At 39.0% G+C, this 24803-nt stretch overlaps 1 protein-coding gene across 4 annotated transcripts in view; it reads right to left on the bottom strand.

Annotated features, from left to right (window-relative positions):
* Positions 1–24803, bottom strand: part of DCLK2 (doublecortin like kinase 2) — an 85181-nt gene that overhangs the window by 7068 nt on the left and 53310 nt on the right. For all 4 annotated transcript variants that reach the window (XR_008466680.1, XR_008466681.1, XM_054203320.1 and 1 more), the window contains 9 exons: positions 21047–21119; positions 19970–20078; positions 13550–13607; positions 9661–9780; positions 7762–7908; positions 5354–5487; positions 3956–4033; positions 2275–2371; positions 335–415 (listed from right to left, as the gene is read on the bottom strand). Coding sequence is in view for 2 of the 4 variants with exons in the window: in XM_054203320.1 (XP_054059295.1) it covers positions 335–415; positions 2275–2371; positions 3956–4033; positions 5354–5487; positions 7762–7908; positions 9661–9780; positions 13550–13607; positions 19970–20078; positions 21047–21119 (897 nt within the window). In the remaining 2 variants the exon portion in view is untranslated. The remainder of the gene's footprint in view (positions 1–334; positions 416–2274; positions 2372–3955; positions 4034–5353; positions 5488–7761; positions 7909–9660; positions 9781–13549; positions 13608–19969; positions 20079–21046; positions 21120–24803) is intronic.

Genomic DNA, 24803 nt, shown 5'->3' with positions numbered 1-24803 from the left:
AATGTGAAATAACAAAAAAGATGCCCAAGTCGGACATCTGCCTGTCGCATTATGTTTAAGCGGGATTATAGCAACCCCCGGCACCTGCTGATTGCAGCCAGCAAGTCTTACCCTCAACTCCGTTCTTCCAGAGCCCAGGCGCTAACAGTGCTGTCAGAGCCGAAGCGAACTTCAGGCTCTTGCTGTTCTCTTTTATGTGGAAAAGGGATCAGTGGTTCAATAAACGGAAACGGGCATAGTAGAAGTGTATTGCTGCTTCTGAAAACTACACTTTAATGGCTAGATTTACAGATTTAATATCGAATTAGAGACAAGTAAAATGCAGTTTACTCACTGACACCCAGGGATGGCTTAGGATCTGTGCAGCTGTATATCGAGCTTCAGCATTCACATGTAACATCAGGCTAATTAACTCCTTTATTTAAATAAAAGAGAAAAAGAGAAAAAGAGTTTGAGGAGAGTGGGGAAAGATATTACAATGGAAAACATTGTTGCATCAAGTTCTTCTCAGTGCAATTTTCTTGCTACCTGAGTGGAAAAAACCCCAGCTTACACTGATACCAGAACCAGTGATACCAGTGCAACTTCAGTGGAATAAAAAATTTGCCCTTTAGGGCAAATATCAACTTCCTTATTGTAGTCATGTTTCACTGAGTCTTTTGAAACTGATGGAAAGGAAATGTTAAAAAAAAAAAATCAGCTATGATGTTCCAGTTTGTTCTCTATATATTCATGCAGGTGACCAGAATGAAAATAAACCTGGGACAGATGAGACCCTCTCTGGGCAGTGTACACGCACAGAGCAAAAATCGGTGGCAAGAAACTGCACCTGAAATTCAAGAAACTGCTGAAACCATTTGAAAACTATGTTGTCTTCTGTGTTGCTCCAGAAGAATAACAGGCATTTAACTCATTTCATGAGCTAAGGTTCATCTGCTATAGGAAAAAGCAGATAGACACAAAGAGATGAATGCTTAATTCTACTAACTATGTGGTGAATCCCAAAATATTTGGTATTGTGGCTTTTGATCATATTTGAGAGACACTACAGCAGATGTCTTCAGCTTTATCAAATATTTCGTAGGCCTTCCGTTAATGGTACCTACAGATATGATAAGCCTTAAGAGGTCATTGATACAAAGCAGTCTGTAAAAAAAAAAAAATAATCCCAAACAACTTTCTTCAGTTGTTTATTCATTCAAGTTTCTTCTTATGCAACTAACAACTAGTTTACTGGCGTAATTCCTGGTTCTACAAACCTATTAAGACAAACGCCTTCCCCTCCCAAATGAACAACTTCATGTACTGGGAGCTAAATCCCCCCCTCAAAAAACCTTTTATAGCCTCCAAATTGTCAGTCTTCGTATTCTTATCAAGAGTACTTCAAGGAGATTGTTCATCTCTTCAGTTTTGGGAAATGGCTTCTTCAAGCAGATAATACCATACCTCACTGCGAGGTTTCCCAACCAGCCAAGTTATTTAGTCTGTGTAAGCCTGAAGTGAAAGGTCACCTTAGTACCAAGATTGAGGGCCTTGTTTGTGCAGAATGCATGTATGGAAGAGTGCGAGTTGACTGGATCTTACGAAATGTTGGCAAATAGATAAACAGCCATTGGGAAATGCATTAAAAAAACACAACTTCTCATTGGCTGGATAATAAATGATCGCCACTTACTAATTAGAGTCCGTGGATATCATTCAGAGCACGTTACTGAATTAGCTTGAGAAGTGGGGCTTAAAAAGCTGGAACCTTTATCCTAAAGACACAATCATTTTAAATGCAAATGGCAATGATAACGCAAGAACTCTTAGCAATGGCAAATCAAGCTGGCTGCACCTCTTGAAAAGTTCTAATAACTGGCCCAAGTAAAATAGGAACAAATGATGTCAATTGCATTCAGGCCACATAGCAGTAATTTTTCTTTTTTAAAACGGGAAGGGAGGGAGGGAGTAGGAGGGAAAAATTCAGAGACACACTTATTTTACAGCTGAAGCACCGAATCTGCTATAACAGTCCATCATTAAGTAAACTGAATAGCATGTGATGCTCACTGAATGCAGCTGGCTTTCTGCTACACTTACTCAGACAATGACATGATGGCCGGCAAACCCTGAGCTTTCCTCAAGCACTGTTAAGCTAGCTAATGAAAAAGGCACAGCAGCTGGACGAGCGGGTAAGAGCCTGTCCTGCATCTTCTCTTCTGCCTTTCCAACAGAGCACAGTCTTCAGTGGCTTGTCAGAAAACTATTTCAGGTTAGAAAATGTATCGGTACCTTTGCTGAGTCAGTGATGTTATCCCAGTAGGGAGATGGAAATTCCAGCTTCCCAACAAGTATCTGATCAAAGAGGTCTTCCTGAAGGTTGTTTTCACTGCGGAACAGCAGTAATGAAACAGATCATGAGAAAGAAGTCAATTTGTCATGTGAATTTTTAACTTGATTTGGGGATGGAACAGAAATGATGTTATATGAAGTACTATAAATGCAGAATTTGCAAGCTTATATAGTGGCAGCACTTCCGAGGTGTTTGCCATAGTTACACTGTCAGGAGTGATGAGACCAGAAAAACAAATATATCGAGGTGAAAAAAGTATATATTGAGGTGAAAGGAGTTCTGCTGGAATAGAGACTGCATAGCTAACGGGAACAGGAAAGGTGATTTAAAAAAAAGAAGTCACTTGCCAGCCTAGTTGTAAAGGACCTGCTACAGAGAGCATATGATAGGGGGAAGAAGTGTAGTGAAATGAGCCTCTTCTGCTAAACTATCACACAGGAGAATTTTCAAAATCCAAAGAAGAGATATGGAAAACACGATACATTTAGTTTACTGACTATTGTCAGACTACTGATATTGAAAGGATAAGTAGTTTTGTATCAAAGTCATGGCATCATAAATCTTCAGGGATCAACGGCAGCAGGCTTTTTGTTTTTTAACCTCTGTTGGCCCTAGCCACTGTGAACATCCACCCAACCTACTTCTGCAATGAACGCTTCACCTCTTGGGGCGGTTTTGCAATAAATATTTATTAAGCTTGGTTAAGGCTTGATTCTAATAGCGTGGGTATGGACATTCTCCATGCCCAACCCCCAAACTCTATTTAAAGCAATTGCCATTTGTTCCTATAATATATCTTTCAAAACATATTTTCAGTTTTAAACATGAACTAACCACATGCAAAAAAACCCCACCTAAACTAAAAGATAATTTTTCCATTGACAATTGTTTATATTGTATTCTTCGCAAAATATTCAGCCTCGTGATTTTTTTTTTGTTAAAACCTAAGCACTTTCCTGTAAAAATGGATAAAAAGACTGCACAAACTTATATTCTCCACTTAAAAGGAGAATTCCCTGTTGAATGTGCCAATTCCTTCTCATTCCCTGGCCAAAAATTCGCTGAGGCACAAAGCATATCCGCTTGATTTTTAGAACTCGTACGTATTGTGACATCAAGTAGCAAGAATCGTGTTTGCGAACTCCATGGCTCATATGACACTTATCAAAAAGATTAACAAGGTTAAAAATGCAACAGAAGCAACTTCTTCCCCTCACCTCGGCTTACCGGTAACCTTCACCATTACCACCACAAACCAGTAACCTGCGGCACCCAGACAGAAACACTAGAGGGCAAAGCATACACGTTCATTGCACCGGGATACACACGGCAGACAAAAGGAAAAGAAACGATGCCCTCACACCACCATTCTCCCTGTACACAGCAGTAAACCAGTTGCTCCCTTAGAAAAATAAGTAAATAAAATTGATTCCCAAAACCTGACAAGAGGGACAAGTGAAAAATCGTTTTAAAAAGAGAACAAAAAGGTAAAGAAAGTGCGTCAACCTAATTAATTTTTTTTTTTCCCAGGAGGCCTTCTTCAGGGAAATAAATAAGACTTGCTTAGAAAAGAACTTGGTTCTTTACTATTTTTTCCCTTTGACATACAGGGACACTCACCTGCGAAAAGGCGGAAATCCACATAACAGTATGTATGTGATCACACCTGCAGCCCAAATATCCACCTTTAAGCCATATCTGAGAAAAGAAGATTGTGTTACTTGTGCTGGATAAAAAACCACCAACATCGTTCCAATCAAACAGTTGATTACATTTACATTAATATACATTGAGAATCTGTTCTAAGTTACTTGCTGATGATGTGGAAATGCATTTTGAACCTAAGCATCGGTTTACTTAGCGTCATTCACAGTCTGGAGGAAACTGTGATAACATCATTTTTTTCTCTTTTTCTTTTTTTTCTTTCCTTTTTTTTTTTCTTTTCTTTTCTCTTCAGAAGCCTCAAGGCTCTCCAGGGTCTTCTGAACATACTCAGATTCAATTCAGTACCAAGGTTTCCCAATCCAGAATCACTAATGATAAAAGACAAGGATGTGCTTTCTCAGTCCCCATACTGGAGTAACTATCTCTAAGGTTATCATGTGTTGCTAAGCAACAAGAAAGATACCGATTCTCCAGTCTCTTGAGTAACACAGGGAAAAAGAACTGCACCTTTCTTTTAAAGCACAGAAATTAAAACACTGGAGGTCAAAAAGAGGTCTTCTTTCCTATTCTTTTCTATCCAGTAGATTCAGTTTGTCAAAATCTAAAACGTGCAGATGAAGTGCCCTTTGACGTTTGAGCTCACTGCAACTGTAAAATATTTCTTGATATGACAAATGCACTGAACAATTCTCGAAACAATACAGCAAAGCTCCCTCCATTAGGAAGACCAAGTTCAGAATGGTCACAGCTACGGCAAGAATCAGCTAGGATGCAATGGGGGTCTAATCTGTCTAAAAGGAAAGACGACTTGTGAAATTTCACCCATTTTACAAAATTATTTTGTATTTATGCAACCACCTGTTAAATACAGAAAAATGGGGTTGTTTAATTAAACCAACAGTTATCAAATAGCACGCGTCACCCAAACAAGGTCACTTGAATCAACACGATCTAATTAGCCCTACTGTGAGAACAGGTTTAGACCAGTGACCTCTGGAGTCTCTTCCAATATAAATTATTCCATTTCTAACATGAACACTGTTTTGCTTGTCTATTTTTCCCCAAGCAGCTGCCACGGCTGGTACAATGAGCTCTGAACAGTGAGGTGAGGCAAGGGAACACAAACCAATAAATTCCACTGCACCAGCACTGGTCATAGGGAGGTAGTAAGGAGGCAAAGTTGAATTGGGGGAGCAAGGTGAGCAAGGAAACCGGCCTCTTTGAGGAACTGAATGATGCCTGTTTTCTCATAGGTTACAAAAAGACAGAGGACCATCCTATTAAAGCATTCTAGTTCTTACAACAGTTGAGAGCTACCCGCCAAAGACCTATGTCTTAGTCAGTCATCCTTACCCTGTCTCTGCAATGATTTCTGGAGCCACATATGTGGGTGTACCACAGACGGTATATAAAGGTCCTTCAACTACAGTTGCCAGTCCAAAGTCTCCTAGCTTCAAAGACTTGGTTCCATCTGGATATTCACATACCTAGAATCAGCAAAATAAAAACAGAATGAGGAGGGGAACACCTGCATTTTTTAAATCCTTTAATTTGTTTGGAAAATAATAATCATCACATCAAGAAGACAGGAAAAAGAGGTAACTTCCACAGCCCTGTAGGGAAAGAAGAGAAAAATGGTATGACCATTGATTGCCACAGTGCAGCTGGAGCTAGTAATGTTCAATCGAGCTGTCTGCCAGCTAAATAGGTCAGACCATGATACAGCCCTCAAGCAACTAGAGGTGGGAAAAGAAAACTCAATCCTAGAATGCTGAGAAGTTTTATATGTATTAAGAAAAATATAATACTCTGCTTCCGTCTGATTGCCACTTAGAGTTTAAAATGGGATCAGCAGCTACAATGAGATTTGTTTAACGTCTCTCACTAACTTAGCATACATCTAGTCAGTTAGCATGCTGGATATTTCATAGGCAAATGTCTTCCCTGAGCAAGTTCAGGACAGGTGTGAGAAAGGTGACTGAGAAGTGTTTAGGTTTCTGTGCAGACCCAAGCGCATCTTACCAAAAGCCCCATGAAGAATCTAGCACATCTTATTCTGAGTCATTTTGTTGACGAAAGAAGCTCAATTTTAATAGAAAGAAAAGTGTTATATGACAGCTATATCAACAATAAATCAAACCAGCAAAGGAAATGCCCCTAATAAATTAATTTTGGTTTTGTTCTTAAAGTAAAATATTTATGTTTAAACGATTTCAATGGGATCTAGTTTCTAGAACGTAGGGCTCCAGAATCTCCAGAATAGCTGAATTTATTTAGTTTCCTCAAACAACCTAATACTGCTAAGGCCGCAGTACCTTCCTCCATTCCCCTGTGTAATTCACATAACTAATGGAAACACATTCTTCTTGATATAACACCTTCCTATCTGCTGTTACTCTTAGAGCTTGTATTTTTAAATCCATGACTAGTAAAGAGAATGTAATTCAGACAGCTGCATGACCCTGTGCAAAAGAACTAACTTGCAATTATAGGTAGCAATTGATGAGAATTATTTGCGTTTACATTCAATACCAGTATGTCATCTTAACATTCTGCCACTGTCAATCACAGTGAATAAGATTTGCGTCTGTTGAGTAATCTCTTTGGGCTTTCTAGGCAGAAAGGACATTTGTGCCTATTTATAACCTATTCAATCACTAACTAGAGCTTAAAATTTCTTTGGACTGGCTGTGTTTGAAGATGCACTGATAATAAGTGAGACTTCCACCTTCATTTTCTTTCTCATAAGTGCCATGTTGCTGTGACTACATTTTCCAGGAGAAGCATCCCCTCCCTTCCTTTTGCTAAACAATCTGATTTATTTGAGGGCTTATTTAAATTGCTAAACACTGCCAGTGGAATTAGTTGGGAAAGAATCGACTATTAATTGGAAGTATTTTCAATTTACAGCCCTGTCCTTGTAATAGTTCACAATCCGGTCTGGGATAAGCCATGACTCCTACTCTAGATGCAACCTCATTAAACAGGATGGACAAACACCAGAGAAGGCTTTAAGAAATGCCTACCAAGTGTCGATGAAAGCTACTAGCATTCCTGATGGCTCAAAGCAGGGGAGATTATGGCCCTGTTTGTTCAGTCCACAATACGTAATACCTAATACCAAATACGTAATATGTAAGTATAACCTCTGTGTATAAGCAAGGTAGCACACGCCAACCCATCCTGTGAACTGTCGTCTAAGCACTTCCCAAAGCAGCCTGATTCATGGTAATTCTTGCCAACACAGTTATTTTATGTCTCTGCTGAAAACAAAAGTAGTCAGTCCCCCCCAGGACAAAATAAATGTATGTACAGAGTTAATTCATGGCTGGAACACTGGTAAATCACCAGAAAGATGTTCCTGCTATGACAGTGAAAGAAAAAAAAATACAGAATTGCTTGAGATAACCATATGATTGTTGAAAGAAATGGCACTCAGCCCACCTTTTCTCCCACTTGCAAACTATAATACATAATTCATTGACATAGCTTTAAAATTCATCGTTTGTAAGACAATACTCCTGCTTATCCAAGCAGCAGCCAATCAAAATGTAAATAAAGAGAGGTCTAAGGACAGGTTTGAGCAGAGCTCATTTGGGTTATGGTGATTGCTATCTCATGGCAGAAGATTTATTTCATACATACTTATCCTAAATTAATATTCCTGCTGTTCTCTGCTCAGCTCCTTGACATTTATGTACAAGCATTTGCATTAATGAGAACAAAGTAAGAGAAAATATTAGAAAATAAATGGGACGTACCAGGAGATTTTCTGGCTTGATGTCTCTGTGCACAATGTTGAGACCATGAAGGTATTTGAGTGCACTGGCTAGATTGTAGACCATTGCACTCCCATCTCGCTCTGTGTATTTTGTAGAAGAAGTGATAGCATCAAATAGATCTCCTCCCTAAGTAACGGAAAGATAAAATAGATCACTATATGAAAGATAATTAAGATGATGATACTGCATAAAAAAGCCACGTAAAATCTTCCTTTACAAAAGGCATGCTCAAACGCCTGTTGAGCAGTAAAAAAAAAATATTTTGTGGAAAGATCATCTTGTCACCAAGATACTAGACTGAGACTTGGGTCACCTACATTAAATTCTCAACTGTACTCCAGGCTTCTGGTGTCTGAATTTGGGCAAATCACAGCTGTTCTCTGTCTTGATTTCATTCTACTCATCTTCCTACCTTTGATCACTCATTTATATTACCTACAGGCATACAGTTTCCCTTTTCTTCACCTTGTCAATAAAATACCTTTACGTAGCAAAAACCAGTCCTGATTTTGAGTAAAGCCTAAGGTAATATAAATTAGACCAATAATAAAAAGCCTAACCTAACAAATATTCAGCAACTGTAATGACCCGAAATTGGAATTTCTATAGATATTGCAGAAACATCAAATAAATGTAGCTGAAGAGGACAAACAGCATAAGCATGATCTTTTCCAACCTACATCATTCTATGATAGACCAAAGTGCAGAACCTACAGGTGATTTCTGAATGTGCCAGTTGTGCAGTCTCTGATTATTGATGCCCTATTCCTCTTGGAATACATAACAACACGTAAGCGAGTTACTGATGCAGCACTTCCAGTCATTGCAACAAATTTACGTGGGTGTCCCTATGATGGTTACCCTGGATACATCCGTAGGAGTGATCTGTCTGAGCTGTGCGTGGCATTCCAGGCATTTCAATACACGTGAAAGAGAAGCAGCAATTCAGGAAATACAGGCCATGATGGTGGTGTATTAAAATATTAAAAAAAAAATACTGTCTTAAAACCAAAAAAGCCTCTACTATGTAAAAAATAACTTCTAGAAAGAACAGAAATGGGACTGTAGGTTACAGAAATTATGAAATGAACAACTACAGACTTTCTTTAGAGTTTTCCTAGGCTGGCAACCATTCTAGAGGGGACACTTGAATCTAACATTTCGGACAGCAATAAAAAGTGATGATAATGATATATATTACTTGTATTTGACATGCCAATCAAGCTGATGTGCAGTGTTGCTGTGTATGTACAGAACACAGACAAGAGAGTGCATGACTAAAACTTGATGCAGCTGGTGTATTTGGTTCACAAGGTGACAGCAAAATGAAGATTTTTGTTTTCTCTGTACATGAATAAAAGCAGCATCGATTTTCTGGTGACCTGGAAATAAGGTGAGTGAATGTTTGATTTATATCAAACATTTTAAATAAGCAAAACAGGTGAGATATTTTGAGTTTTAATTTTGCTGGACCATAATCAAGTATGCTTAAACTATCCATTGGATTTATTGTCTACTAAGATAAATTCATTAAAGAGAGTTTGTTTCTTTAAAGCAAATTATTAAACAAAGATATTAGTGAAATAAATGCAGGTGTTCATTATTACCCCTGCATATTGAAAACATGATGTAAAAACCACTATCCACTTCTCTCTAGACTGAGCACATTGCAAAATTACCTCAAAACGGTGTAAATAGTCTAATTACGACTGAAGAGACATAAATTCCATTAGTGTAACTGACAAGACTATATGCATGATTAAAAATGCAGATTGCCACTGAGATCTTATCTGATTATGTCTCCCAAAATCTTAATGTTCCTAGATTTCACACCAACACAGATAATTAAAAAAAAAAAAAAAGGCTCCTTAGTCTTACCTTGACCAGCTCCATCACCAGAAAGAGTTCTGTTGGGGTGTCCATTTCCTCTATAAGCATAATGATATTTGGATGCTTCACTTGACGCAGAATAGACACTTCATTTTCAATCAGGTGTTCCTGTTCAGAAAAGAGGAGGGAAGTTTATCTGAACAGACATGAAATTGCCGATTCACTTTTCCTTTGATCGGCTGACCACTGATCACTTCGCACCCTTTCTGCTATTTAATTTATATAGTAGAGGGTCATTGACGGATTCTGGATTTTAACTTGTATTTTAGCCTAACTGTACTTCATCACTGATGCAATTTAATTTAAAATACCATATTTCACACACATAACCAATGGGATATCTCTGAAAAAAGACCCCAGAACATGACAGCAATTCAGGAAGCGCAGATTATATTCTTATGTGGGTATTATGAGGTGAAATTAAATTCAGAACCCCCCTGCCCCCAAGCTGGATCACTGTAACCTGCCACCTCTCAGCAATAGTTAACATGTTCTTGATCCTCTCCAGCCTTCACTTCTCATTTAGCGTAGGTTACTCAAGGACAGATTACCTAGGATTTATTTTCAAGGACTTTATTTTTTTTAAAGTTGTGGATTATATACAGGAAAAATATTATAACTGCTTTGGTTATGGATTTCCGTTCATTTTATATGTATGTTCAGATTTACAATCTGCAAAATATGTAAAAGCTCAGTTAAGTCATTATGTCTCCAACAGCTCAATAGCGCACAGATTGAGTTTAATTTACCCGTCCTTATGCTTCTGAGGAAGTAATGTGTTTCAAGAACAAATTAGTTTCAGAATGTTTCGTCTTCTAGAACATCTTAGCACTTGGTTAACACTGGAGAGCGAAGAAAATTACACGCCCCTTTCATGTGAAGAATGATTTGCATTTTCCTTTATAAATACTGGAATACAGACACTGTATTTAGGTTCACTGCAAAATAAGTAACGATGCTTGCACGAAACGCTAGTTTCCTTACACTTTGACAGATAACAAATCATGTCGCTGGACTTGGAACTTATTCATGTTTAATGTACTGATTAGTAGCATGCACTTCATGCATTTGTGAGCAGAGCAGTAGAAGTACTCTAGTGATTTGTGATCCACTGTGCATAGGCAGTGATTGAAGACCTTACACGACTTCACCTTCTATTTCCAGGGTTATTTACAGATGCACTGTGCTTTTGCCAAAGCTTTATGTGGCTATGTAACTCAGAAACCACATGCCATGTGTGCATCTCACGTCGTGAGAGTGTGGTGCGGCATATACGGGTTAAACAGTCACACCTTTGAAATTCAGTTTGAAAGAGCATCAATTGTCATTCTGAACAAACATATGTCTGCTCCAAGCAAAGTGCTCTGGAGGAAAAAACACAAACAAACATGAAGCAATTTTGTTAAACACAATGCTGAATCTCATCAACAGACAGAAGTGAACAGCCACAGCATACTAAGCCTTATGGATGGAAGCCTGTAAATTCAAAACTAGCATTAAGAGTCCAGGCAAAAACTTATAGCTTTTTCTACCTAAAGAACAGATAACATACTAAATTTATTACAGCCATTAATTACGACTAAGGCACAATAGCTCTACCTGTGCTTGCTTTGTTTCACTTGACTAAATTGTTTATTGCTTTAAATAAAGCTCAGTCACGAGTAATGTTTATTTAAAATTAACAATAATAACATTTTTTTTAAAAAGGCTCCAAAATGTTTTTGAGCTAGTTATAACACCTGTCCTCAAAACGCTAACATGGAGTTATTTTCAACCACACCACTGTTTTTGCTATATTTTATCATGCAAAAAAATAATAATTCTCAAACTTGTTACAACATTCTCCTGAATAGTGCAATATAGGTTTCAGTCTACATTAATATGATTTATTTACAGAGAAATTATTGTATAATTAACATTTAAGCTGCTTGTGGAAAATACATTAGTCAATTCGATTCAAGTTGTAGGACGTCCAAGATAAACTGCTAGAGGGCAGTGAGCAACATACAAGTCATGCATATTTGGGCCAGATGGGTGTTTTTAAGGTAGGGCTTACGTTGGCATGTGAAATGAAGTGAGGAAGGAGTAAGCTCTAGCAAAATTTAATTCTTTTCTTGGTTGGAATTCTTCCTGGGCAGTTCTGCCGCTGCCCTGAAGGGTATAAACACCTTCCCAACACCAGTCCTTGGCTTGTACACACACATACATCCCTATGTAGCTATACAGACACAGGTCCTTTCAAAACAGGGAAGTATGCATCCAGGGGGTTGATTTTTATAATTTTTTTTGTTTTAAAGCAGTGAGAACGATTAGTAGAAAACATGTCTAAATGCTGCTGTATAAAATGATCTATCTCTAGACCATTCCAGTTTATGATACCGAAGTGGCTGAGTCAGACAAGTAATGAAAAACATCTCAAGTTGCAAGCTGTACACATCACCCAAAAGTTTTCTTTTGCAGTGAAACATATTGGGTCACCCTTCCTGCAGCCAAAGAAATGGCAACATTTTAATCTCAAAAAGGCAATTCTAGCACTTTTTCTTGTGGTTATAAATTTTTAAGATTCCTTTCTAAGTTTTCCCTTAAATAAACCTAGAGAATATGAGATGAAGTGATGGGGAGATGGGAACTCTTATCCCCTAGCACCTAATACGCAATTTAAAATCTGCATAGATGAAACATTTCTATTTGAGGGCCTCTACTTAAAGCAAGTCATCACAGCAGGTAATGCATTAGTGTACAGTAATACGCAGCTCCTTATCGTACAAAGTACGTCATACGGACTTGGTACAGCTTCCTACGAGGCCACATTCAGCATTTAGAGCTCCGAATTACACTTCAGAGCAGTTATTCTATGTAACTGAAAAAAACAATACCTTTGAATTAAAACCCGGACTTGGTTGCAAAGTTCTCTCTCAAATCATTTCGGTACAACCATTTACATTAAAAATATGTTTGCATCAAAAAGTCCATCTTTTGAGTTGTCCTTGAGAGAATGGTATGTTTCTACTCTCAAAGAGACTTTAATCCGGAATTTGGTTGCTAATTAATACTGTGCCCTCAGTGTTCTTTTAGCTAACACTAAACTACGGTCCACTTGATTCCGAAGTTCCTCAAGAGCACTTTGTTTTTAAGGTATCGCAAAGCAGTGAAAATAAAAGTATTTTATTTCTTGTTATCTATTCCAACACTTAGTCTACATACTTGGGTTTTTTTTTCTTTGGGGTTTTTGGGCTGGGTTTTTTTTTTCTTCCTGTTTTAAAATCTCTGTACTTCGGAGGAAGGTGAAGAAGAGGTCTGATACTCTCAGATATTTTCTCCAATTATGTAACATGCTGTTCGGCTGGAGAAACGATTCTGGACTTTCATTTTTGGGGCTTGAATTAGAGAGCAAGTTTAATGAACTCTTTTGTTAAGAGATCTTTGTTATACAGGATGGCGAAACTACATAAGCAGAAAGAAATGGTTCTGAAAATTTCTTTCCAAATCCATGTTCTGCGTATAAAAGGAGCATAAAAAAGGATAAAAATAAGAGGCAGAGAGCGATGGGAATTATATAAATACACATATAGCTGCAAATTTCCTCTCTCATATTTTACAGATCAAAGTCTTTCTAATATATTTTAGAGGCACATTAGCATTTTCTTTGTTAATCCAATAAAATAGATGACAATTTGGAGGTTTTTTTAACTCTATTATCTACTAGACTAACACTCACTACTTTTCTTATTCGCTTTTTGGATATGTTACCATCCTGTTAAACAGATATTCTGAAAATAGTCAGAAAACCCAAACACACCCACCATTTGTGACTAATGAGCAGCTGCTAGCGCTGGTTCTGCTATTTTTCTTACACATGCAAATTGTTGTACGCTACCTTTCCACAGCATTTAGCCTTGTCTATAATCTTCAGTGCAAACTCCTTTCCCGTGGATCTAGCAAGAAAAATATGAGAACCATGAATTAGAAACCGGTCAACAAATTGTGGCATTATCTATAAGAACATACATTATTGTAACAGAGTGCCTTGACCAATGAAGGGTGCTGACAGAAAATTCACAGAACGGACTTGATTTTGGTTTTGTTTTCACAGCAGCATTTGCGCCTGCTGTTTCCCTGACTACCGCTACCTAGCTCACTTGGGGTATTAATCGCAGGCTCCAGCCGCAATTCATTCTTTTGTGACCTGGCATAACTCTCCGTCACTTCTTTAATGCAACACGCAGAATTTGTCTTGAGCCTTCCACTTAGCTTTGTTCAACTGATAGGCTTTAAAGATAAAATTGTACACGTTTATGTGTAAGTGAGCAGAAGAAAGATTGATACCCTAGTGGAACAATTCAATAGGATTCAGCAGAGCTAAAACACCATAGTTCATTACAGACTAGTCTAAAATCCAGCAGAATTTATTAGGCACTAATTTTGACCTTTGGATTTCATTCTCTTTATTTTTTTAAGTATTCTATGGAATTCTATAGCAGTCATAAAAAGTCCCATGACATTTAAGTGGGTGGTGATATACAAAATAAAAAGGATTACTGTTTTCCGTACATACTCTCACGGAAGGGAGTTCTTGTTTGCCTTTCATCCCTCTAAGCAATAAGAATCTTCTCCATTTCTCCAGAAGTGGAGAAAATGAGAGAAAAAAGCACACAAATGAAGTATCTTTTTTCTTTTTCTTTTTTCTTTTTTTTTTTAAAACAAAGAAGATGTTACTACTTCTATTAATGATGAATTAAAAATTACAAGAAAATGCCATAAAACCCCCCCGCTACTATTTTGTGTTGTGTCAGTACCTACAGAGTCCAGTGTGCATCAGAACACCACTAGCATGTATGATAAAAAACACTGCAGGCAGTTACAAAAGCAAGTCAGCCATGTTTTTAAGCTTCCAGGTTAATTTTCACTATACTTTTGGCATTAGATACGACTAGTCAACATTAGGACCTTACAAAAAAAAAAAAGGAACTGAATTAATGTCACACATTCAATTTATCCATTAATGAAAAAATGCAGCAGAGAATCTCTGCTCTGGAAGTGCAACTGTATCTGAGAGGTTGTCATAGTTACAACCTGATCTGCTCTTTAGATAGAAGTGTTATCAAAATGGTATCTGTGAAATACCATCCTCTTATATTATAGACCTGATGTAAAATCTACTGTGAACACAGCGTGTAATTCAGAATCACAATTTATGCATTATACTAATTTAAGTGCATTATCTGAAAGCCTGCAAACAACTGAGCAGCGAAACCCACTTAGTAAGCCTTCAACACTTACGCTATGTAGAAAGAGGAGTTAACGTTTACAAAGCCAATTCATCAACCAACTTCAAATTGCTCTTGCAAATATCCTTTACTTATAGCACCTAAGGAAAAGCCTTGGCTATCATCCACGGAATGTGTGTGCTAATCCCGGTGCCTATCATACACCAGTATGGCCTGACAGGTTTCTGGTACTCCTCTGTCTAGCTGTCAGCATCCATCTGTTGACTCATGTCTTTATATACAGACATAAAGGCACCCTTTACAAAAGAGACCACCTTATTCTTTTTGTAGAACAGCTGGTATAATAGGATCCTGGCTCCACAACTAAGGCTTCTAAGGACAACACTATTAGAAATTAAGTACAATAATTAATAGGAATTAAAAGACAAGCATTTATAGTTGGCATTTCCCCTCTCACTGTTATTATTAGCAACTATTGTTGTATATTTATTTTATATAAAATCATTTAATAATACTTCACTAAATATAAAGATTGGATCGCATACAAGTTTAATTTTCCTTCCTTTTTTTCTTTTAAATAATTGGAAGGTTGTTTTTCTAGTCCAGTCCCCTCATTCAAAAAAGCACAGATGACGTATTGAAACCCAAGTGACTTTAGCAGCCCTTTTCCCATTTTCAGTGGAACTTACGTGATATCCAAAATGCACAGTTCGATATTCCCGAAAATAATAAATTATGTTATCTTATGCTTTTAACCTGTCATGTTTCATGAATATTGTTGACTCCATAGGTAACAAAGGATGTGTGGCCAGTTTTCATGGAAAAACACTGCGAAGCATCATCCATTTGGTGCCTGCGCCAAAACTTTGGGTTTTTAAGCCATGGAAGAGCCTTTAAGAGACAAGGCCTGACGGGATCCACCTGTCCCAATGGGGAAAAGGCATCTTTGGCCATAAACTGGTGGTGCAGATCCAGAGAGCTTTAAACTATAATCACTGGGGAAGGGGATAACAACAGGATTGCAGCAGATAAGCCAAGGGTTGGCATGACATTGTCAGAGGGTAGCAGCGCTAATGGGAACATTTACACTGCTCCTGGGAACACAGAGGGCTCAGGAACGTATTTAAAATGCTTGTACACCAACCCACGCACTATAAGAAACAAACAGGGTGAAGGGGAAGTGTTGGTCAGCTCCCAGACCTACAATATCATTGGTATTAGTGAGACTTGGTGGATTGAGTCCCACGGTTGGAGTGTTGGGATGGAGGGCTACAGGTCGTTCAGGAGGGCTAGGCAGGGCAGGTGAGGTGGAGGCGTCACACTATACGTAAAGGAGAGGTTTGACCGTACAGCCCTTACGGTTAGTGATGATGTGGCTGAGAGCCTCTGGGTGAGAATTAGGAGGATGGAAAACAAAAGAGATGTTGTAGTGGGTATCGACTACTGATCACCCAGCCGGGACATAGGCACTGATAAGTTATTCTATAGGCAATTGGAAGAAATTTCTGGACCAGTAGCCCTTGTCCTTATGGGAGATTTCAACTTCCCAGACATAAACCAGGAACATCATACTGCTGTGAGGAGCAGGTCTTGGTAATCTTGACGTTTGTAGGGGAGAACTTCTTGTCGTGGGTACTCAGTGAGCCAGCTAGGAAAGGTGCCCTCTTAGACTTGCTAGGACTCATGGAGGATGTGATGGCAGGTGGCTGTCTTGGCCACAGTGGTCATGAAATGGTCGAGTTTAAAATTTTTGGTGTAGTGAGAGAAAAGGACAGCAGAGTTGCTACCCTGGATTTCAAGAAAGCAAACTTTAAGCTATTCAGGAAGCTAATTAGCAGAATATGCTGTGAATCTGCTTTTCAGGGCTTAGGAGTCCCCAGCTGCTGGTCAGTCTTTAAGAATCACCTTTTAGAAGCACAGGAGCAGGCAATCCCACTGTTTCATAAGTCAAGCAAGCAGGGCAGAAGACCAGTTTGGCTGAACAGGGAACTCCTCATGGAGCTCAAAAGGAAAAAGAAATTGGTATGGTCTCTGTAAGCAAGGTCAGGCTTTGCAGAAAGATTACAGAGCTGTGTTTCATATATGCAGGGAGAAGACATGAAAGGACAAAACTCAACTAGAGTTGAAACTGGCCTGTATTGTTTCAGATAACAAGAAGGGCTTTTTTAAGTATGTTAATAGCAAAAGGAGGTCTAAAGGGATTGATACTTCTTGAAGATGGTAATCTGACAAATAGGGATGAAGAAAAAGTGGAGGTATTCAATGGGTTTTTTGCTTCAGTCTTTAATAATAGTGATAGACCTTGGGTTGCCCAGTCCCCTGAGTTGTAGGACTATGAGTGTGGGAACAATGACATTCCATTTGTGGACACTGAAACTGTAAGGGACCAGCTGTATCAGCTGACTGATCACAAGTCCATGCGGCCTGATGAGATTCACCCCGGGGTACCGAAGGAGCTAGCAGATGTGATGGCAGGACCCCTCTTGATCATCTACCAAAGGTCTTGGGAGGCTGGACTGCAAGCTAGCCAATGTTATTTCAGTTTACAAAAAGGGTGTGAGGGAAGACCCAGGGAACTACAGACCTATTAGTCTCACTTCAATTCCTGGTAAAATTATGGAGAAGATTACACTGAGTACTATTGAAAGGCGTTTAAAGGAACAATGCTACCATCAGGCACAGTCAACATTGGTTCACAAAGGGGAAGTCCTGTTCAACCAATTTAATATCCTTCTATGATAAGGTATCTACCTCGTGGATGAAGGGAAGACTGTGGATGTAGTTTTTCTGGATTTTAGTAAGGCTTTTGATACTGTTCCTCACAGCATCCTCTGCACAAGTTGTCCAGCTGTGGGTGAGTGGGTTCACAGTGTGCTGTGTGAAGAACTGGCTGAAGGGCAGGATTCAAAGGGTTGTAGCAAATGGGGCTACATCTGCCTGGCGACTGGTCACCAGGGTGTTCCTCACAGTTCAATTCCAGGACCATGCCTGTTCAATGTATTTATCAACAATTTATATGCAGGAGTTGAATGCACCATTAGCAAGTTTGCTGATGATACCAACCTGGGAGGTGCTACTGACTCTCTTGAGGGGCAAGATGCCTTGCAGAGGGATCTAGACAGATTGGAGCATTGGGCTTTGATTAATGGGATGAAATATAACAAGTCAAAATGCCAGATTCTTTACCTAGGACAGAGTAATGCCAGGGACAAGTACAGAATGCGAGACGAGTGGCTGAAGAGCAGCCCTGCAGAAAGGGATCTGGGGGTGCTGGTCGACAGCAGGCTCAACATGGCCCTGGCAGCCAAGAGGGCAAAGCCCATCCCGGGGTGCATCAAACACAGTATAACCAGCCAGTCAAGAGAGGTGATTATCCCACTTGCATTCAGTGTTGGTGCCACCTCACCATAGAGTACAGCGTGCAGTTCTGGGCCCCACAATTCAAGAAGGATGTTAAGGTCCTTGAAGGTGTCCAGAGGAGGGCAACAAAGCTGGTGAACGGACTGGAAGGAATGCCCTACGAGGAGCGGCTGAGGACTTTGGGCTTGTCTAGTTTGGAGAAAAGGAGGCTGAGGGGCGACCTCATTGCTCTCTACAGCTTCCTGAGGAGGGGAAGTGGAGAGGGAGGTGCTGATCTGTCCTTGGGATCCAGTGACAGGACATGTGGGAATGGTTCAAAGCTGTGCTGGGGGAGGTTTATACTGGACATTAGGAGGCACTTCTTTACTGGTCAAACACTGGAAAAGGCTTCCTATAGAGGTGGTCAATGCCCCAAGTCTGTCACTGTTGAAGAGGCATTTGGACAATGCCCTTAAAGCACGTTACCATGCTTTAACTTTTGGTCACCCCTAAAGTGGTCAGGCGGTTGGACTAGATGATTGTTGTATGTCCCTTCCAACCAAAATATTCTCCTCTTCTCTCCAGTTTCACTCAAGCCTCTTATGTGTAGCTTCTTGTAAAATGATATGGACAGAAATCCAGTTGCAAATCAGCTGGCTATACTGCCTTTTCACAGTTTTTTGTAACAGACCTGCAGCATTCAAAGCAGTACGGACATGGTTACACACTGCTGTGGTAATGCTCGTCAGGAACCAGAGTTTCTTGGTAGAAACTGTTCAAGAAGAAAAAAGGGTAATCAAGACCTTGGAGTCTAGATGCTGACACTGATGACAAGCATTATCTTAAACCTGCACATGCAACAGGAACTTTTTTTGAGTACTAATTGTAACATATTCACATCACATTTACTGAATTTACCCAGTATTTGCGTACAAGTTGGAGATTCCTCATAATATTTAAGAAACTGACATAACTCTCGGATTGATGAAGACAGCAGAAGGTGGTTCTAAAAAATACACTGAGAAAGTGACAGTCAAATCATCTGTTATGTTTGCACTAACTAGCAGCACAGTGTGACACACAGCTTGCAGAGGAAGAACAGTAACACAACACAGGTCTGTAAAGGTATTCCATCTACCCCATCAGGCACATAGTTCAGAGTCTGGAATATTGAACGGCTGATTTGAAAAGTCTCTGGCTACTCACCGCACTACCTCACGGAAGAAACAAGCACAAGGGAGTCGTCAGCACAGACTAATAGCCACCAGGTGAACACCTTTAAGAATACTTTGCCCAGAGCATACTGAAAACTGTGAAAAATCATTTAAGCAGTAGGGATACTATAGCAGCACAATTGCTGAGGCAGAAGGGAGGCCTCTCAAAGACTGTTTAGATGTCACATAAATTTCCTGCTATCCACAAGTCTGTTGTGTGAGGGGATTTCCTGAAGATCCTGTGGGGTATCCCTAAAAACCTCTCCATTAGAAGGTGACACCTCCTTTAGTTTTTGGGATAAAAAGCCACGTCCCTCTGCTGCTCTCATATCTCCTTGCTGGAATAATACATAGGAAGGTCTGTGTGCTTTGCTATGCCTAGTTCTGCTGAAGTGTAGGCATATTTTTGCATCTGCTCTTTGCTTTCATCTCATCACATTTTATATGAAATTATGCTAATGCAGAAGGCTTTACCCAGTAAAATAAATAGCAGTAGTGAACAGTTTCCTTGCTCACCGTTCTACGCACTCCTTTACAACAGCAAAATTGCCATCGCCGATCACCTTCCCCACTTTATACTTCTCAAGAATGGTAGATGACCCTGAGCACTTGTTTCCATTCACACCTGCAAAAAAGCAAGGTCAACAACGCAAGCTGAAGAGAAGCGTCAGCAGGATGTAATATATCCCCAATGGGTTCCACAGATACAGAACAGTCACAAATGCAAAACAAAACTTAAAAGTAAGTGATTTTCTTCACAGCCTATTCCCTTGTTTTTATCTCAAACATAAGAAAGAACAAGATAAGACTAACCAGAGTTGTTTGACCTTCTAACACACAAATCAAATAGGACTACGTTTTTGTGTGGACATATTCTAAAAGTAATGAATGCAGTTAGAAGTCCTTAGTCTAAATATTTTCTGAACTCAAAACACTTTTTTTGAAGTATCTTTTTGCATACTCAAAGCAAAAATGCAAGTAAGATTCACCTACAGTGCACATAAAAGAACCAAGTTTTATTTGCTGAATTCCTTCAAGTTCCCTTAGCTGCTGCTGAAACATCCAAAATGCAAATGATTTTGATAGGTGCTTCTTTCAGTATTTTTAAATTAAAAAAAAAAATTGACTCTAAAATGAAACAATTTTTAAAATAACATTGCTTTAAAAAGATAAGGAATGAACGGTTAAGTTTAGCTAAGGCCAGTTGATGGGCTAGTGGTTCTACATGAAGCGCAACATGCTGTTTTGAGGTGGGCTCCACTTTCAATCCAGCCGCAAACACCATTTCTGCTGATACTCTGCCGGTCATGTTCAAAATCACCCAAATTCCTAATAGTGACTACTGAAAGGCAGGGTCCACTATAACGCTACCACTTGACAAAAAAAAAGAACAAAATTTATTTCCTAGCTTTACTACTCTGATGTAGAAAATGCGATAACAATTTTTCCAAGGTAAGGTTGTCGACACAAGGTATCAAGTATCTCAGAACAAAAAATTATTTGGTGTCATCAGAAACCATCTAAAAGTGCTAAACCAACCGCCACCTACAACAAAATTTTTGCAAGGATTGTTAGTAATTATTGGTGTCCTACCTTCGGGACTCTGGCAATGGAGTGATTCAGGTACACCATTCACATTGGAAGAAGATCCACCATGTGGAGAGATCTATGGAATTATATAAGAACTTATTAATCACAAGAAGGAGCCGGACAAAACCCCCAAAGTTAAAAAAAAACACCCTAAAAACACCTATACAAAGTCCGTTTACTTTTCTACTCCCATCTTATTTTTATTCTTGCTTTCTCACAGCTCAACATTATAGTACATCACTGTCATTTGCACCAATTTAAGTTTCAGCCCTGATCGTCCTATTCAGATAAGCAGTTGAACAGATTTCTGTAAACTGCAAAGAAAATTCCCTCCAGCTGCACCAAGTTCCATCTAAACGCTAAGGAGCCGGTGTGTGTGGAGACAACATTCACTCCTCATTCTACAACAAGATCATTACAATACACTCTGCGCACATTTTCATGCAAGCCAGAGACAGCCATCTCCACACAACTATTCAGTGGCCACTGCAGCAAGCACGTGCTTTTGTGCTGTAGTCTAACACACCCCTTCATAGCTGGCACTGTCTGAGGTTTCCCTAACTGAGCTCTGGCAACGTGTGCTCTTTAGATTAGCACTGAAGCATGCTAGGAAGGTAACGGAGAAATGCTTAATGGCCTTGCTAGTTTTCATTTAAAGAAGAGAATTTTGGCATAGGTGGCCGGGTTCATCTATGGTAGTCATATTTGCTTGGTAATCTAGCAGTCTTTATTTTAGGTTATTATGGGTGTGAAGATTTATGACATCTACAAGCATTTCAAGTTAGATGTCTGATATGCATCCAGGCATAGATCCAGTTTTAGTAACTGTGACACTGTGTTAAAAACAAATATCTAAATGATTCTGAGGGATGAATGATGAAGAAAACTACTTTTGCTGCACTAACAACTTAATTGGTTCTCAATCTGAATCTTGACAATTCTACTTAAAGTCATCCTGACATACTGCCCAAGGACATACACGACGATTGATTTTTATTTTAAAAAAGGGTGGAGACATCGGAATGAACACTGGATGTGTTCTATGCACCACTGTTTTACAAGCTCTCCCATTACAATTAAGTGTAAGGATGCTCTATGAAATTAAGACATATTTTAGATCATTCCCCCTTCTATACATAGCATTTCTTGCTGTTTTGTGAAGTTCCATATTTTGTTTTCTTCATGGGCTATTATAGTAGTTCTCAACACTCACCACATAAAGGATTAAAGTGCTTCTCTGCCTTAAGCTCAGTGTCTGTTGAAATGGCTTTGCATCACACCAGGAATGCAAATGCAGCATTTTCCGTTTTAGCTGACATTGTCTGGTTACACTGCTGAATATTTTAAATCATTAACACTATTGTCAGTGAAAGAACTGAACTGACAGATAGGGATATTGTCTAAAGGCTCATGAAATGCTAATGAATGCTTAAGTTTCTAGTGGCAGATGAGCTGCCAAATCAGCTAAAGGTACAGTAACTATAAGCTGTACAACTTAATTTTGCAGAGCCTCTAAAACGATGATGTTTACTAGCATTTGGCATAGAAGTAGTATCAAGCAGCAGCCAGTCAGCTACTACTCTGCTCCTTGCTAATAACTTAAAAACAGGCTATGTTAATGCTGCTTTCTGAGTTATCTATTTATTTAACAAGGACCAGGAACAAGGACATTTGGGTGAAATGACATTTGTGCAAAATCATGAGTCAGTCTCCTACCCAGTCAGTCACATTTTCTTCAAGCATGAAGCGGAGATAACACAAGAGATCACTGCAAAGTATTAGTCATCAGTCAAAAATATTAGTAATCTATTTCGGGTTTTCAGTGAGTGACAATACATGGGAATATGTAGCCCACATTTCCAACTTCCTTCATCCTTGTAATCAGGTCAGAGCATGACTGGGCACATTCCTTCTTACCACAGTATTTACAAGAAGGAAGCAAACAGCAACAGAGAAAAAAGCTAAAAGGAACACAAAAAGGAAATAAATCCAGTGCTGCTGTTGTGGCTGAGGTGCTAGATCAGAACCTGAAATGGCAGGTTTAACCTTAGTTCAGCCACTAATTTGCCTCATGGCTCTAGACATGAGGCTGAACTCATTCTACAACAGAGATTGACTGTAATTTGGGTGCTGTAGATCTGTGTCTCAGCTTCTCAGCAGCAAAATCAGTCTAGTCTTTCCATACCGTGTCAGGGCACACTAGAAATATTAGAAAGGTCATGCATTTTGTTGCACTGCCCTGGAAACACTGAAGAACCACATCGAGGTTTACCCTTTTTCTAAAGAGATTTCGAGTTGCATCACACTACGTAAAGCATTTAGCAAACTGATGACAACGGTGAACGGACCTGACACCAAGTGCAATACTTCAGTTTCCCTACCAGTACAAATCAGCCAACTCTTTTTATCCACTGCAGGAGCAAGAAAGATGCTGAATTGTAAATTCAACAAAGTCAGCAGGTAAGAATTCCTCTATTGCACCGGTGTCTGTAAGTTGGACAACTGCATGTAAAGATTCTTAACATGTAACTGCTAAATAGAAGCACCTGTATACAAAACTGAAGACATTACAACCTTGATGAAGATAGGCACTAATCCTTCAAATCACTTAAGCACATGTTTAACTTTAAGTACATTAACATCCTTATTGAAGTAAAAGGGACTACTCGATAGCTTAAAGTTAAGCAAGTACTTAACTTATTTGTTGGATCAGGTTTTAATGCCCTTTCACTTTGGTCATTTGGTCAAAAAAAGTAATACTGAGACAAATTCAAACACAATGCTATTTAGCATAATTGGTATTCTAAGAAAGGCCTCAACTGTAAAGCTTCTTTATTTAAACAATTTTATTTTCTTTTTGAAAAAATGACAAGACTTTGTGGTACTTAATTTCAAGAGGGGACACTGCTTTCCAAAATCTCATATTTAATCTAGTCTCTGGATGATTTTTATCATGATTTATTACGAAGTGTGCATAGTAACAGATGTACTGGAAGAGCTAAGAGGCTAAGTACCCCTAACAGCATTGCATATCCAGGTATCTGTAAATGGACAATTCAAACCAAAGATAAAGGTTAAACCTTGACACCTGCCTACAGAACAGCAAAAGGACTCCTTCTCAGTCAGTTGTCCTGTGCCACCTATATTACCATTATTTCTTAATCTATGCACTAGTTTAATCTGTATGGAAAAGTTAATGGAAAAATAAGAGACTCAGCACATTTGCTCAAAAAAGAATATCGTACAGAGTAGTCACTTCGTGCCCACACTTGTTAACTTTTGTATCTAAATCCTTACCTTGAAATAAACCCTCTGCAAAGGGAAATGCTTAGGTTACAGACTAAAATTGTGACGTTAAAAATAAACAGCTTTAATAAGAGTACATAGTAGCATGATTTGTCACTCACATTAATAAAGGCATTTATTTGGGTTGTGGGAAAATTCTGTAGTGTTCACTACTCCTAAGTCATAGCATAAATTCCTTACTTCAATATAATCTCAGACTCCAGTGATTTTCTTTTTAAAACACTTCTGCAAGACTGGGATGTCAGACAGCAAACTGGTGTACTATATGTACCGAACAACTAATAGCACAAGGGCACTCTGGTTGGAAGAGCTAAAAAGGACAGAAAGGAAGCCCTTCTCTTTAAAGGTAAGCTGTTCATGAGGAATGTTTCCTGCAAGGAGGTTTTTTGTGCCTGTGCATACCACTTCTGCTTACAAAGTGTTGCGAAGCAGAAGAAATCCTTAGGGACTGAAG

This window comes from Rissa tridactyla, chromosome 5, assembly GCF_028500815.1.
Source record: "Rissa tridactyla isolate bRisTri1 chromosome 5, bRisTri1.patW.cur.20221130, whole genome shotgun sequence".
Taxonomy (NCBI): Eukaryota; Metazoa; Chordata; class Aves; order Charadriiformes; family Laridae; genus Rissa; species Rissa tridactyla.
This window is presented reverse-complemented; position numbering and strand designations above follow the sequence as displayed.